Source organism: Gouania willdenowi, chromosome 6 (assembly GCF_900634775.1).
Source record: "Gouania willdenowi chromosome 6, fGouWil2.1, whole genome shotgun sequence".
Taxonomy (NCBI): domain Eukaryota; kingdom Metazoa; phylum Chordata; class Actinopteri; order Blenniiformes; family Gobiesocidae; genus Gouania; species Gouania willdenowi.
The window spans coordinates 44,609,194-44,626,252 of record NC_041049.1 but is presented as its reverse complement, the minus strand read 5'-3'; the positions used below and the strand labels follow the sequence as shown (position 1 = coordinate 44,626,252).

Sequence of the window (17,059 nt, the reverse complement as noted above, 5' to 3'; positions counted from 1 at the left end):
CTTATTTAGATCTATAGAGGGAGCATGATAGGGTGCACCCTGCACTGGTGACCGGCCCATCTGTAGGGATTCACATTTACTGTTTCAAAGTTTCCACAAATCTGTTTCAGAGTTCACAGCTTTACGTTTCGTCATCATTCCCTGTTAAGATGACTTTGCTGGCTATCAACTCATTCAGTGCCAGCCATTTTCAGAATTTCTACCTCCTTCAGTGCCAGTCGTTTTGGACTGATTTTTAAAGACCCACGGAATATTTTGTACTATGACAATCTAAAATCAGACACCAGATTCTGAAAGATTAAAGTCTCTAATTTCATCAAAAAATGTTTGTAGCTTGTTTAGTTCTTCCGTAATGAGCTGTTGAATAGAGCAAGTTTTACACAAATCACCAGTTTCAGAGCAAAAAGCTGAGAAAACAGGATTTTTCTATTAAAAAAAAAAAAATCTGTCTGACTTTGAAGCATCTTTTTTTTTTTTTTGCTTTATTGAAAACTGTAACATTGGTTTCCTAAAAAAAAAAAACAATACTGAGACGAGGCTTTTGATGGCAAAATTATTATTATTTAGCTATCTGGCTCACAGTTGAATGTTTTGCTTACTGTATTTTGTATCTGCTACCCCCGTCAATCACACAGACGTAACTTGTAACTTCCTCCTCCTCCCGACATGCAGAGATGACCCGTTTAGCCTGGTTAGTTGATGGTTTTATCTCACGATTGCAACATAATCAATAATCCACTCAGGTCCACACATATTCTGTGTTAGTATGTGGTGCTTGGAGCTGCTGGATACTTTACATTATCACTCTAATCACATTATCTCACTCGTTCCTGCTTCTTCCTCCTTAGCTAATGGTAGCATCAGTGGCTAATCTCTCATCTAAAGGTGCGCTGCTGTCATCTTCAGGGCACAGTTGTTTACTCCATCACCCTACAGCTTAGATATTGATGAGGAACCTCCACCAGGGTGTCTTCTAATAATCTCCGTGAAAAACATGCAATTCAGGAGCTTTCACGTCAATGGCACTGAGCGTTTGAATTTGAAATGACGAGTTATCTCGTCAATGGCACTGTGGGAGTTACCCCCAATATCCACTGGATGCGGCTCCGCTGCGGAACGTCACCGCCGCGTCACCGGAGCTGATAGGTTTCCATTTTAGTCTATGTGTTAATTTCCACCGGGTCCGCTGCGGTGCGTGTCTGATCCTTCCCAGATGCGGTAGTCCGGTGCCCTGCGCATGATTTACGCAGGGCTTGTATTTCTGGCGGATATCGGAGCACAACGCATCAATCAGCACAGAGCATATGAAGCTAAACAGGATATTAAGCACGTACTCCGCAATAAAATATCGGGTTACTTTTCAAAATAAAACACTTCAGATTATATTTCAAGTAAATACATCACCAAAACGTCATTATGTGTGAAAACAAATTCACATCCACTATATTGATTCCTCTCATACTGTAACTACACTGTAAACTGCAGCAACTTTGATTTAGTTCATGTTTTACTGGTGCAGTTTTATCTCTTCTCTGTTGGCTGTTGATAAAAAATGTGTTTATGACAAATCCAGAGAGTCCAACCTTCTTGTACTCCTTCGTTAGGAACACTGACCTGTTTATCTGTTTATTGTTGCGTTTATAACACATACATTTAACTGCGTTCTTGCGCAATTATATAAATATCGTGAGAACTGATCTGTCTCGTGATGTCACAGTCGTTCAACCGGAGCGCACCGTGGCGCTCTCCAAACGCAACCGGTGTGAATTACCGGACGGCGGACAGCGGTGAAATACTGGATCGGTGCCGTGTCGCAGCGGAGACGTATCCAGTGGAAACCCCGGGTTCAACTTCCAGAAATTGTATCAAACATGCTAAAAAGGGATGAAGGTTAATAACTACTGTTTCATGCATTTTACATTTGTATGCTTCAGAAATTAGACCTGTCCATTTGCTACACTTGCCGTACCCTCAGCCACCTCTTCATGGGACAAATACTATGAAAATGCTTGATATGGTCCCAAAGCATGTAGGTGAGGTTTCAGTCTGTCATATATATATATATATATATATATATATATATATATATTTCCATTTCATTTTGCACAAAATCTCGTGCAGCCCTATATTTATGTTGTGAGAGGTTTTGAACAAGATAATAAAGCAATATTACAAGAGAGGGAGTGCTATGTGATTCTGCAGTAGATAATCACACATTTACTGATTGTTCAGTACAACAGGACTCCCTGTCCTGTGATATTGCTTTTATACAACACTTCTACAAGCACATTTTATTTGGTATCATTATTAAGTGACAAGAGATTATGATTTATAAGAAAATAGGTCTACACCTGGCAAAGAGACAAGGCTGTTGTTAGGCAACACATAAACAGTTCCTTATTAGAACGACCGTACGACAGTGATCATTTCTGTAAAAAGTCCCAGTGCTGTTGTTACTCTATATCAGCACTAATTGAAACTGCTCAATTAATAGCAATTTGATTTTGATTATTACATTCAACGATTACAAAAGTAACATAATCGAGAAAAAAATGATTATTTAAAAAAATTAAAAATTATACGTTTTATTGACTAAATAAAACAAACCCACTGTTTTGGACATCTACAAATAATAAAGCTTGGCACACACATGTTATTAATACTAACTTTGAGTTGTTTAATCCATGCACATGCAAGCTCCTCCCCTCCACCCCGCCCCTCTCATAGCTAAAGCTAGCCTGCAGGCTAACACAAGGAAAGTTGTTTCTAGTGGTCCTAAAACATGGCAGGAGAAATGCAGCAAAAACGCTGAGTGAACAAGGGGCAAGTCAAATTCTCTTCTATGGGAACACCTTGGGTTTGATGATGAAAACTTAGAGCAAAGACACATCACGTGAAAAAAGTGTTTTGTTTTATTCATGTTTAAAGAATATATTTTGTTCTTTTGTACAAAAAATAAATAACTTTTTGGTTGACAAATAATCATGATTTCAATTATGATTAAAATAATCGTGACTATAATTTTTTCTATAATCGAGCAGCCCTGTCAGTGTTGGTGTTAATTTGAATAGAAAAATTTGGATGTAATTTTAGTCATAATCTTTAGTTTTAGTAAAAAAGTTGTCATCTGGGCGATTTCAGTTATAGTTTAATTTTATTCAACCATATGACATTTTAGCTCACTCAGTCTGTTGACTAGAATATACAGCATTTTTTTAATTTTTCAAATTGCCATTGTTCATCTTTATATGGGATGTTATTAATGTTTGTAAATGCATACAGACAAATTTGATCACATGATCTCATTTTATTAGTTTAGGAAAATATCAATATATTTTGATATAGTCATCACACACGTGTATTTTTTAATTGAGTCGTCTCGGTAAGTTGACAAAAATCTTTAGTCAACAAAATGAACCGTGGTGGTAAATGTGTGAGTTTGTCCCTAAACATCTGAATAGTTTCAATAAATGACCAATGAGAATGCAGCCCTTCCATTTATGTCTGTTATCACAAATAATCATCCTAAAGATTCATTTGTGAGCGCTAACACCAAGAGTGTTCAAAAGTGAAATAAAAGAGAAGGTGTGAAATGTTTCGCCAGTGTCGACTCAGAGACATGACCTACTCTGCTCCCATCACTGTGGACATCGAGTACACCCGCGGGAGTCAGAGAATCATCCGGAACGCACTTCCCATTGGGAGGTATGTTCTAACCTGATTTTAAGCCAACACAAATGCATAAAATAATTAAAAACTACCATTAACAATATTTTGTATTCACTGTTTTCGTCAGGATGCCAATCATGCTGCGTAGCTCCAACTGTGTCCTAACAGGGAAGACGCCCATGGAGTTTTCCAAACTCAACGAATGTCCTCTGGATCCCGGTACGTCGTCTACTGAATACAGTCATCACTGACAGCCGTCCAATCACGTCCTCTTTTTATTTTTCTACAGGAGGATATTTCATCGTCAAAGGTCAGGAGAAGGTCATCCTGATCCAGGAGCAGCTTTCCAAGAACAGAATCATTGTGGAGCAGGACAGGAAGGGAGCAGTCGGAGCGTCAGTCACCAGGTCTCTGACAGAAGAGTTTAATATTTCACCACAGAGGAAATGCAGGAGTTTCACCACAAGACTCAGATTTTATTTACATATCAATTTTCAATCGAAAAGAAAAGAAATCACCTCGACACAAAAATATTATATATATCAGGCGTAAAAGAAAAAGTTAAACTCAATCATAAAAAAAGGATTAAAATATAACGTGAAATCACAGGAAAAACGGTAACTGCGTGCAGTTTGCATATTGTTGCATGCAGATTTACACGTCCCATGTCATGTTATTTTTCACCATCTCCATTTGTTCTAAGAACCCCAAAAACATACTATTTGAAGTTTATTTTCCCAAATTCGCCTGTTTTCCAGAGTTTTAGCCTCTGAAAAGTCCCTTTCTGAGCAACTCGACACTAACAGGCTGATTTGCATCCGACTTATGCATATTCATGAGTAGGCGTGTCTAAAGACAGGACACTGACTTCCTCCTCCCCGCACGGTGACGTAGGGGCAGAGGACGGCCCGCCCTCCTCCCACCCACTCCGTAGCTGAGCTCATGCTGCTTTATAAACATGAGACAGAGCGTGGGGGCGGGGCGTTCACTGGTACGTACATAGACTGTAGAAAATACATACATAACACTGTGCAAAGAACGCTGAAATGCTCACCTTCGTGGGCGTTTCTGTTTACATGTCAGAGAGCTTCCTGGAAGCGTGGCTTCTCCAGCTCAGTGCCAAGTTAAATTCGTCATCAAAGTGGGAACGCGTCATCAAATTGGAGCGAGGTGTTTAGGCTCACCCTGCAGTAAGAAAGGAGCAAATCACCATCTAACTAACGATTGAGGGAATCAATGAAAAAACACTTTGGGCATGTGTATGAAGCCCTAATAGCACTTTTATGATGTTTAAAGCACAGATAAGCATAGCATGGGCCCTTTAAAGTCTTACACATTCACTCCAAAGGTAAATTATGAGCCTCTAGCTAAGTGTTCTTGAACCTTGGGGTCGGGACCCCATGTGGGGTCTCCTGGAGTGTAAATGGGGTCGCCTGATATGTCTAGTAATTTAAAAAAAAAAAAAAAAGAATTACAGAATAAAAATACATTTTTGAATTTTTTGAAACTACTATTTTTCAAATGAAATCAACACACAGTCTTAAACAACTGTATTCTATACTTTCACCTTGTAAATTATAAATCTAGTTATGATTATTATTAAAATTCAGTTTAAAAAATATCTGAGCTTGCACCACTTGTCACTAATCCTGGCTACTCTGTATTTGGTCATTGAGTCTAAGGATTTCACCACGTGATATTTCATGAAATGGGCCTCATCGGGCAAGTTTTGCATGAATATTATGATGGAAATGAAAACAGAAGTATTTATAAATCATATACAGGACTAGAATAAAACTACACTACTTTAAAAGTATTTTTTTCAATACAGCAGTCATGGCCAGACAGTTGCACCACATGATATTTTGACACTTTGGATAACAGAATAAATTACGGAAGTAAATTAGCGGCACTAAAAAAATGTGCATATATACCAAGTCACTACATATTTAGTATCTTTTTATGCATTTAAACCTTTTTTTTTTAAATCTAACATAGATGCAGTTGGACAGACTATTTAGCCATCACATCATTAACCCAAGATCTTAGAGAATATAAATGCTCGGTTGACGGTTTGACGCCACATTATTGGATTACTGCTGAGACCAAGACATTCAAGGTTTCCCAAACAGTGCTAGCCTGACACCAAAACAATCGTCTTATCACCCATTGCCCCCCTCACACGCCAGCTCAAGGTTGTGACTCTATCCTTCACCATGGATAAATGTGCAGATCTGACACTCTGTCCCCCCTTCCCCTCCACCCCCACTCCCTTATCACCACCTGGACTTCTGTCTTCTGAACCAGACCTGCCAAGGTCGTCATAACATCATCTGACTGGATCAGAGGGAAGCAAGGGTTATTTTTTTGTCTTCGCTTTCACCTGAGTTCCATCCACCCCACTCCCATCTGTGCTGCTGGAAGGTGTCGAGTAGCACCAGTGGCTGCATGCCACGCCCCCAAACGTGCTGGAAATCCTCCCCCCTTCTTTGCCCTGCCACCACCCCACCTGCCCACGTGTTATGGTTTAGTGGCTTGTGAATGTTGTGTCTGTTAGTTTCAATATTTGCAATGTTGCTGAAGAGTTTTTTGTGTGATTCCAAACTCTGCCCCTCCCTACAAAGACCTAGTTTGTTTTTTTGTTTTTTTTTTAACGTCTTCTTCTTATCCCACTTCTCAATGGCGCCGAAAACGGCACCTGCGGTATGTGGATGTGTGTTCTTTCCGCCTCAACTACCAAGTTAAATTAATAATAAAATTCTTTCTGATTCTGATATAGTTGAACAAACAAGAATAAGAAGTAAGAAATTATTGATGTGAAAATGGGGTCACGATCCAAAAAAGGTTGGGAATCACTGCTTTAGCTGTTCCCATGCCTAATAAAATGAACTTGATGTGATCTGCCCCAGCCTCGTGATGAGCAGGTAAAGGTTAATCAGGATTATGTTATATATATATAACATAATCCTGTATATATATGATGTTGTTCTTAAAATTTAGAAATTCAACTCATTGTAAAATATTTGAGTTAACTAAAGTATTTAGTATGTTGTGAGTTGTTGTCAGTTAACCAGTTTTTCCGTTATCTTACATCAAACCTGTGGTGCTGATGTTTTTCTCTCTTTGTTTCACTCCAGCTCGACTCACGAAAAGAAAAGTCGAACAAATATGATTGTTAAGCAGGGTCGATTCTACCTGAAACACAACACGCTGTCAGAGGACGCACCCATCGCCATCATATTCAAGGTGAACAGAAGCCCTGATTTACACCATGTGTGTCTGTGTCCACTTGATGGCGCTACAACACAGATAGAGGCTTTATGGCAGGGATGGGCAGCTTTGATCAGTGTTGGCCACAAAATGTGATTGACCATTAATGTTGTCATTCTTGTGTTTTTACTGTCATTTTGTGTATTCTCTCATTAGTGAGGATGCATAGCAGCCTCACTATTGTTATTTTGTATGTTTTTGTTGTAATTTTGGTTTTTGTTTTCAAGTTATTATTTAGTAAATCATTTTTTTCTCATTTTGTGTGCTTTTGATGTTCCGTGTGCTTTTTTGTGTCATTTAGTGTATTTTACTCTTATTTTGTGTGTTTTTGTTGTTCTGTGTGTTTTTGGAGTAATTTAATATATTTTACTATAATTTTATGTTTTTATAGTATTTTGGGTATTTGTGTTTGTTGTGAATTTCTCTGTTATTTTCATTTATTTTTGGAGGCATTTTGTGCATTTACTTTTAGGGACTGTGTTGCCTGTTGTCTGCTTATCACTGCGTGTGGTGGTAACATGTCGTCATAATCACAGGTGCCACTGTTTGTTTGTTCAATGCATGAGAAGCTCAGTGTCGTCCTTCGCAAACAGTGAAATGTCATGTGACAGCTGTCGTGGCCTCTGAGGACAAACGTCTCCAAACGTGATACTTTATGAACTCAAAGCATCTGCATCTGCAGTCGGAGTGAACACACTCACACTCTCCAATCTGGGCATTCCCACAGCCTCACATTTCCATAAGTAAATGTCACACGACCTCCTGACTCCCAGTTCACCTCCGGCTTGCTGTACGCTCACTTTGTGATCGTGGCCTACAAAGCAGAAGTTGTTCACAGTTTATGTTATAGATCAGTGGAAAACAATACTTTTCATCCCATGTGTCCCCTTTGCATTTTTGTCAAATCATGTGTACCCCTCCTTAATATCATAAGTACCCTCTCCTTATTGTCATCCAAAAAAAAAATATTATTTTTCCGTCTTACTCTAACTCGTCCCGCAGTTTTCAACCGATTTGGACGAGTACGGCATCGAAACGTGGATAATTTCTGCACATTATGCTGTGTTTTGGTTTTTTTTTAATAACTCATCAACTTTTTGAGTTATTTCCCTTTTCATTTTCAATTTTCACATTCATTTTCCATCCACTTCATCACACAGTACTGGCTGATGGATCCTTTGATGTTTGCCACCAGCCAATCAGAAGCCAGGAGAGGGAAATGCTTGTCTTTGGCATTTGTCACCATCAATTACTTCGTTACATAGTTGGTTATTTAGTTACATTACTTAGTTATACATGTTACATAGTTACAGTTACTTAGTTGTATGGTCAGCAGAGGGAAATGCTTGCTCCTGATTGGTGGCTTTTTTTTTTCTTCTAACAGCCAAATAGCGGTGCATTGCAGCAATGCATCCTCACTGCATGCATTTTATTTATGAAATGCTAAATATTTTAGTTTCATAAGTATTGGTTCCCTAAGGCTTAATCTACACATTTAAAATAAATTCCACTCATTGTTTTGAAGAAAATACCAAAGCATCTTTTTTGTGATAACTTCAATAGTTAGTAAATACGGTCTGCTATGTAGAATTATTGTTTACTATTGTCAGAAGTGTGATGATAGCCTTTATATAATATTTATTGAGTCATAATTGTCAGGTTGTGGTGAATTTGTCAAAAAAAAAAATGGGAACATTTCCTGAGTACCCACTGCACTGTGTTCCTGTACCCCTGTTTGGGAACCACTGCTATAGATAATGTTTTTATTGTCTGCAGCTTTCATTCACTGTTTCTCTCTCTTAGGGCATGGGAGTGGAGAGCGACCAGGAGATCGTGCAGATGATCGGCACAGAGGAGCATGTGATGGCCAGCTTTGCCCCCAGTCTGGAGGAGTGTCAGAAAGCCCAGATCTTCACACAGACTCAGGTAGAGGTCCACTCCTGCAGTAATGTGGGATCAGAAATGATCACAAATCCATGAAAATACAAACAAATACATTAACTCTTAAATAAAAGGAATACAAGTAAGGTAGATAAGAAATGGATCAACTTTTAAGAATGAAATGTTTTTATAGCCTACAACAGAGATTTTATTTAACTTTTATTACAGCGTGGCCTCACAAGTGATTATAACTTGTCTGAGAGCCACATTAACAAAATGTCAGCATTTAAAATAATGAACAATCTGAACATTAATAAAGAAACGGACAAAGGGTTTAGTTTATTTTTGAAAATGTTCTCATTTTGTCTTGTTTTTTCTGTTGTTTTGTATATGTTCCTTTTAATTTTGTGGGTTTTTTGTTCTGTTGTGTTTTTTTGTAAGTCTCTGCTTATTTGTTGTTGTTTTGTCCATTTGTCTGTAATTTAGTATGTTTTTTAGGGTCTTTTTTGCATATCTATGCTGTTTTGTGTATTTTCATGCTATTTTTAATAAAAGGTTTTATTAGATTGTTTAATTTGACTACTGGATTTTTTAGCTGTTATCTTGTCTTTATTTGCAAGTTGTTTCCCATGTATTTACATTTATTTTCATTTGTTTCACAGATAAATATACTGAGAATATTTGGGAACCCCGGCTGTACAAGGTCTAAAACAGTCTGAAAAACCCACTAATTTATTGTAGTTTAAATGGATTGGCTGTGAAATGTAAAAGATTATCCTTTTTTAGTGATTTTATTGTTTTAAAAATTTGAAATTACTGAAATACATTTTGTAAATGCACAGAAAAGGGTTTTGAAAAATGTTCTTGTCAAATTTATTTTAGCTACTTTTATGGTAGGATTAATTCTTTAATTATTTTTTATATTTTTTGTATTTTTCATGTTATTATTTTGTGTATTTCGAGTCATCTTGTGAGTAAAATTGTTTTGTTGTCATTTGTGTGTTGTCAGTGCCATTTTGTATTTTTGTAGTCATTGGTGTTGTTTTGTAGTTTTTAAAGTTTTTGTGGGTGTGGATATGTAGGAAAGGAAAAATCAGTAATTTTAAATGACATCATGGAACATCAGAGGAACTGGCCAACTGGTTAATCTTCTAGAAAGTGTATGAGTGTGGTTTGGAATTTAGGGGTGTCTATTGTCATGAATGTGTTGGAGATGTAGTTTCTTTTGTATGTTGCCAGGACTGTAGCTTGTATTTGCAGAAATTCCAAGTATGGAGTGTTACATATGCCAAACTTCTGGACCAGATCTGAGAATGAGACCATTGAATTATTTTGTGTGATGCCCCTCTCTGCCCATGTGCTGAGGTGAAGAGGTTTTTTTATTTAGTAATAGGTCTGGGTTATTTCATATGGGTGTGAATGTGGAAGGTGCTGAGGTGGAGTTAGTTTGTGAAATGTCCACCAGGCTGTCAGAGCTGAGGATGTTGTAGAGATTTTGAAACGGGGGTGGTGTTGAATGGATTTACTGACAAATGGTCAGTCTGATATTGGAATATTTTACAAAATGTTTGTTCTACTTCACGCCAACTGAGATCAGAGGGTTTGTGATGAATCCATTTAAATCTGTATTGTAGTTCAATAGAAATTTTACAGGTACTGAAATTTGGAGCGGCGACTCCTCCTTGAGATTTTGGTTGGAAAGTTGTATTTAACGTGATTTTTTGTATATTTGTAGTTTTTTTTTTTTTTTTACATGTTTTTTGTGAATTTGGGTCCTTTTGTGTACTATTTTTCCATCATTTTGTGGGTTTTTTTGGAGTTATTTTGTGCAGAAACAACAGAATTCTTTCTACTGTACCTTGAGCCATTAGCTTTTGTAGCTGAGCTGTTGTTGAGGTGTAGAAACGAGCAGTCCTGTTGACAGAGGGTGTTTTTTCTGTCCCTCTTTAATCGGATAACTCAGGTTTTGTCTTCCAAGCGAGTGAAGTAACGCTCTTCACCAGTTATTCAGGAGGCCTCCATGTTTCCTTTGATACCCACAGATGAATGCATGGTGCCAATTTGTTTTTCATAAAGATAAAAAGGAACTGCTGTTGCACTGATGAGGTCATTTTTGCGTCCTAGCAACAGGTTGCTGCACTGACCGTGTTTCTCTCCTCCGTCCGCCAGCCGCCATGATGTCTTTTCATGGCCTCATTGTATTGCGAACAATGAGCTTTAAATCTATATATTTAAAGGCTGTGAAACAGTGTATCAGTCGCCTGCCTTTTTCAAAGAATGTCTGAACGCTGAAATCAAAGAGAGAGAGAAAAGTGTTCATTTACGTTATTTTAGATTTGAAGCCTTTTTGCAGCGATTTTTAGAAACATTTATGGACGTGTGTCCTGCTGAGTGGGTGGTCCTGCAGAAAGTCTTTAGCCTTATTAACCTTTGACCTTTCATAGTGAGGGCTCCAATACTAACTCAGGTGTGTGTGTGTGTGTGTGTGTGTGTATGTGAGTATGCAGGCAAACATCATTTAGGATTTACTTTACTGACTAAAAGCTTGATGTGCTTTTTTTGCGCTCTTTATCATGAGTGTTGACTAACCTCCTTTTAACAACTATTAGACTATATAATAGACATAGGCAACTCGTGACCCAGCCCTCAGACTAGTATTGTGTTGCCCCCACGATAAATGCATGAAATGACTCCAAATAAAACGCAGAATGATTCCAATAAAACACATGACAGAAAAATACTCATAACATCAAACCCACACAAAAGGATTCAGAAAAACATACAAAATCACAGTTTGAGGCACAAAACAACAGCAAAAATATACAAATGTACTTTATAAACACACAAGATAACTACAAATCTATATAAAAATACAAAACGATACCAAAAATGCACATAAATGCCACAGAAAATACAAAAATCTTCATCCGAATTAATTTTTTTGTTCTAACTTTTCTGCTTTGTGTTTTCAGCTTTCAGTGTAACCTTAGCCCTGCTTGAAGATCTCGCTCTGCTTTCTGACTCATTCACTGTCTTCTGCTCTGTGTTTTAGGCTCTGCGATATCTTGGAAATAAAGTTCGACGACAGCGCATGTGGGGAGGCCCTAAGAAGACCAAGATGGAGGAGGCCAGAGAGCTCCTGGCTTCTCTTATCCTCACACATGTGCCGGTACATAAACAAACATGTGACTCTTGCTCATGAAAATGGGGAGAATTAATGAATATTTGGTGTAATAATACTAGATAATAATAATAATACTAATAATAGAGTATTTAGCTCTTGTTTGGTTTACTCGCAGGTCAAAGAGTTTAACTTTCGGGCCAAGTGTATTTACCTGGCTGTGATGGTGCGGAGGGTGATCCTGGCTCAGGGAGACAACAAGGTGGATGACAGAGATTACTATGGCAACAAGCGTCTGGAGTTGGCCGGACAGGTAAACATCTACACATATACCCACTTATCTTTCAGTCATTGTTGTGTGTACTCACTTATAAATCCCCTCTCATCATTCAGTATCTGAGAGCAAATAAAGTGAACAAGGATTTATTTTAATTGCAGAGTAAAAACGGCACGTGATTGGTCGTTAAAGTTAAGGGGAGGGGCTACACTCACAGCATGGTGAGCAGGGCACCGAACAGGATCCAGAAGAGAGAGAAAGATAAGAGAGTAGAGGCGGGCAACTTTTATCACAAATAAGTGACTCTCTGATCTGAGAGTCACATGATCAACATTCACATCAATATTTAGAATAATGAACAATCATACATGAGCTTTTGTTGCTGTTTTGTTTGTTTTGTTGTCTTTTTGTCATTTGTTTGTGCTTGGACTGATTTTGTGTATATTTTGTTGGCATTTTGTGTAGTTTTATTATCATTTGTGTCTGTTTGGAATTTTGGTTGCTTATTTCTGTCTTTTGTTGTCATTTTTGTGTATTTTTATCATTGTTTTGATTCATTTTGTGTGTTTATTTTACATTTGATGCATTTTTTAGTGTGTTTGTAGTCAATAGCATAATTTTTATTTTATGTACTTGTATGTATTTGTTGTAGTTTTGAATGTGTTTGGACTAGTAATTTAGTCTAATTTGTTTTATGTATATTCATTGTAGTTTTGCTTTTGTTTAGTCATTTTGTGTGTTTCTTTTACATTTTATGTATTTAATTTTAGTTTTGTATGTGTTTGGAATCACGTGTATTTTTGTAATGTTTTTGTATATTTTTGTGTGTATTTGTCATCGTTTTGTGTGTTATTATTGTTATATATTTTAAACATTCATGCGTTCTTCTTTTGTGGCTAGTAGTAATACCTGCAAAATGCTCCTGATTAAGTTCTTGTAATACATTAATAGTAGCGCACTTAAATCAGCCGTTCCAAAAGAGCGCTAATTCTACTGATGAATTCTTGAGTAAACTAAATAGAGGGAATTTTTGTGGGATTGCTAAGAAAAAAACCCTAAAAACTTAAGTGTGTACCTACTTCTCCAGGGACGCGACACCTGTTCACTGATTCCATCCAGCGTGACTTTGTGCTGGTGTAACATTAAAGCATCCACGTTATTAATTTCATTCATTTTCATAAGCAGAAATGTATTCAAAGACATTTCTTTGCTCAGAAATCAAAACGGGCGCATTGACGCTAAATGAAAGCCGGTGGAGAATTAGCGTTGAAGGATGCAGCGCTGCTCCGTATGACGGTGGCCGCCCTGATCTCTCACCTGCATCTTTGTTCCTGCCACCTTCTTTTATAAGACTCTCATTAATTCTGCCAGCTTTGTTTTCCCTGTTTTGTCCCCCCCCCCCCCCATTCATTCTTTAGCCTGGCTTTGTCAGAAGAAAGATATGCCGTGGCACGAAAATCCTGCGGCTGTAGAAGCATGGGGATTTTTCAGCAGTCTGACAATAGAAACGCTGCCTTGGCTGGAGCGATTGAGCTAATCCGCAGGCCCTGCTCTGATAATGTAATTACTGCTGTCTTAAGGTCTTTAATTTCCCCCCAACATGCTCTGTGTGAGGAGAAGGAGATGGAGGAGGGAGGGGGTGCACGGCCCTCTTTTCAATAGGGGGCTTACACAATAACAACGCCAGCAATCTCCTCACTCTCCAATTATGGTTCCCTGACATTCTACTAATTGGCCTGGCTGCGTCGCAGAAGCTTAATTTCTTTATTAATTTTGAGCTGTGCTGCCTGTTTGTTTTGATGTATGCTAATGTTTCAGGAGGGTGGGGGCTGGGAGAGAGGTCAGGTGTTAAGGTCTGTCTTTTAGGTAATATGACACACCTGGTCAGAGACAGAGCCAGACGCTGAATGATGTGACACCAACAGATGGAAGGATATTTTGTACATCGGGTTAAAATCAATGCAAATAAGCAGGGATTAAAATTGATACAGCACAGTATGTGTGTCTTTCTCGCGCTAAACAAAACACGTCACGTGATTTACCGCGCACATCCGAACTAGGGCTGGGCGATATGGCCTTTTATAAATACCGCAATATTTTTAGGCCATGTCACGATACACGATATATATCTCGATATTTTGCATTACCCTTGAATTAACACTTTGATGCACAAAATCACACCAGTATGATGATTCTATATGTCTACATTAAAACATTCTTGATCATACTGCATTAATATATGCCAATTTTAAACTTTCATGCAAAAAAGGGGATATCACAACTAAGTCAAAGTTGACATAACTGTATTTATTAAACAGTGAGTGGCTCAAACATAAAATTGTCACAGAGACATTTCAAAACAAGACATTAGTGCAGGATGCAACTCACATGGCATTTCAAAACACAAAATTAAAGTGCACTTTTTGTACATAATGCCACTACAATATTTTAAAACAAATAGTGCCTTTTTGTGCATGTTGTCATTAAGAGGATGTAGCCAATTGTACATTTACTGTTGGTTAATAAATTTTTTCTCTGAGATTAGTTTCTAGGTTCAAGTGTGAGTTGGAAATGATTACTAAGATGTGCAGAGAATAGACAGACAATTTGTTGTTTATAGAAAATAAGTACCATGGATTTATTATATTACAGAAAATAATAATAAACAAAAGTGGTCTCAAAACAGACTCCAGTTCACCCGCTGGGATTTAGCTCAGTTCATAAGGCGTCACAGCCTGGGGAAAAAAATAGTTCCACTCAAACGAAAAATGAAGTCAGTCCTACCACCCTGGTAGGACTGAAGTTCGTTGGGTTGGTCCACTGGAAGAGAACCTAATTAAATAAAGTTGATCCTACCACCCTGGTAGGATTGAAGTTCATGCGTTCCTGGTAAGAGGATCGGTGCGGCGGTCCTACCGCTCTGGTAGACCTGCAGTTCACCGTCCACTACGTCATCTCCGTGGGTAGTTCACCATCTTTAGATCCATGGGGGGTTTAAAAAACCTGGCCGATGCAATCTGAGTCGCCTATACAAAGTCCTCCGTTCTGCTGCCGATCGCTCCTTTTGTCAGGTGCAAGGCACAACCGCTGGTCTGCACAGTTAGTAAAGTGCTGTCTGCTGAGCACCGGGTGTGCGTGCTACCGTTCATATGCTGCGTTTTCAGCTGCTGCTTGATCGTTTCCCGTATTCAAGCCTTCTCCTCCCGTATCTCATGCTTCCTGTTTATACTAGGATACTGGTCTGTGATTGGCTGGCGTGTGTGCGTGTGGATGAGTGACGTCAGTGCAGTCTATTAGTGCGGTGAAATAATATTGTATATAAATAACTGAAGAGTAGATGTTATAATAAATTTACTTCTGCTAAATATAATATAATTAAATAATATAAATATAATACATTTCTTTATGACGTGGGTTACAATGACATTTCAAAAAAAAAAAAAAAAAAAGTCCGCGAGTTTAACGGTATGGTCATTTTCAACACCGCACAGACTACAAGCTGCGATATATCGAGTATATTCGATATATCGCCCAGCCCTAATCCGAACCCGAGGCCAATGGGCTCGGTTGGATTCAGGCAAAGAGTTCAAGCTGTATTAGTTTGAAGTCAGAGCAGGTGTGGCAGCGTTTTGGCTTTCTGAAGTTGGAAAATGAGTAAAGGTGCAAAGATAACAGTAAGGACAAAGACTATTAGTAAGTATTGCAAGAAAATACAGAACTATACACATGCACACACAATTCCTTAAGAAAAATATGTAAATGCAAAGCCTGGAACAAAAAATGCACTTTAAAAATAAAAAGAAGGTCACATCTATTTCTTCACTGTACAGGTATTTATGATTTGAAAACTTTTCCTACATTTTTATTTTATGCTGAAAAAATATATATTTTTGTTCAACTTTGCATCGTGATAAATTAAGAAATGTGCAGTTTATTTTGGTTCAAACGGTTTGTAAGAAGGCTATAAGAAGAAAACATTTTAGTTTAAAAAAAAAAAAAAAAACAAGTTAAATAAAAGAATAAGAATCTGTTTTTTGAGTGATCTTTTTTTTTCCCAAAATATTATTTCTTGTGCATCATTACATCCCAATCTTTAATTTACCGGTAAGTTTTTTTTTTTTTTTAACCTGGATTTGAATAAAATCATTGGTTGAGTGTATTCTTACACCCCTAGTGACATCTGAAAGTCATAATATAGAGTGAAGCCTTGCATTTGGAGAATTAACGATTGAATGTCTGTCACTGATGGAATCTGTTTATTTTACAGCTCCTGTCTCTGCTGTTTGAGGACCTGTTCAAGAAGTTTAACTCAGAGCTGAAGAAAATTGCAGACCAGATCATCCCCAAGCAGAGAGCAGCGCAGTTTGATGTTGTCAAACACATGAGGCAGGACCAGATCACCAACGGCATGGTGAACGCCATATCAACGGTGTGTTTGGGCTGTTCAGAGAGCTTCAAAATCAGTAAAAATCACACTTTAATATCAACTTTTATCACAACTGGGCCACAAAAAATATGATTGACTGATCTGAGGGCCACATTATCAATATTCATGTCAGTGTTTAGAATAGTGAGCAATGTCAGAATTAACTCAGGAAACAACAAAAGGTTTCTGTGTGTTTGAAGCATTTTGTGTATTTTTATCATTTTGCGTTTTGGGAGTCATTCAACTGTATTTTTGGTTTTGTTTCGGATATTTTATATATATTTGGTTATTTTTGTGATCGGGTGTGTTTTTGGGGTAAATCTGTATACTTTTGTTCTCCTTTTGTGCTCTTTTTGTTATTCTCTATGTTTCTTTGGAGTCATTTTATGTATTTCTGCTGTTTTGTGTATTTTTC

At 37.8% G+C, this 17,059-nt stretch overlaps 1 protein-coding gene across 1 annotated transcript in view; it reads left to right on the top strand.

The window, feature by feature from the left end:
* Positions 1-17,059, top strand: part of polr3b (polymerase (RNA) III (DNA directed) polypeptide B) — a 39,029-nt gene that overhangs the window by 1,466 nt on the left and 20,504 nt on the right. Inside the window, exons 6-13 of the mRNA XM_028450698.1 lie at positions 3,605-3,705; positions 3,797-3,888; positions 3,959-4,076; positions 6,807-6,915; positions 8,743-8,865; positions 11,873-11,989; positions 12,120-12,254; positions 16,486-16,647. Coding sequence (XP_028306499.1) covers positions 3,605-3,705; positions 3,797-3,888; positions 3,959-4,076; positions 6,807-6,915; positions 8,743-8,865; positions 11,873-11,989; positions 12,120-12,254; positions 16,486-16,647 — 957 coding nt within the window. The remainder of the gene's footprint in view (positions 1-3,604; positions 3,706-3,796; positions 3,889-3,958; positions 4,077-6,806; positions 6,916-8,742; positions 8,866-11,872; positions 11,990-12,119; positions 12,255-16,485; positions 16,648-17,059) is intronic.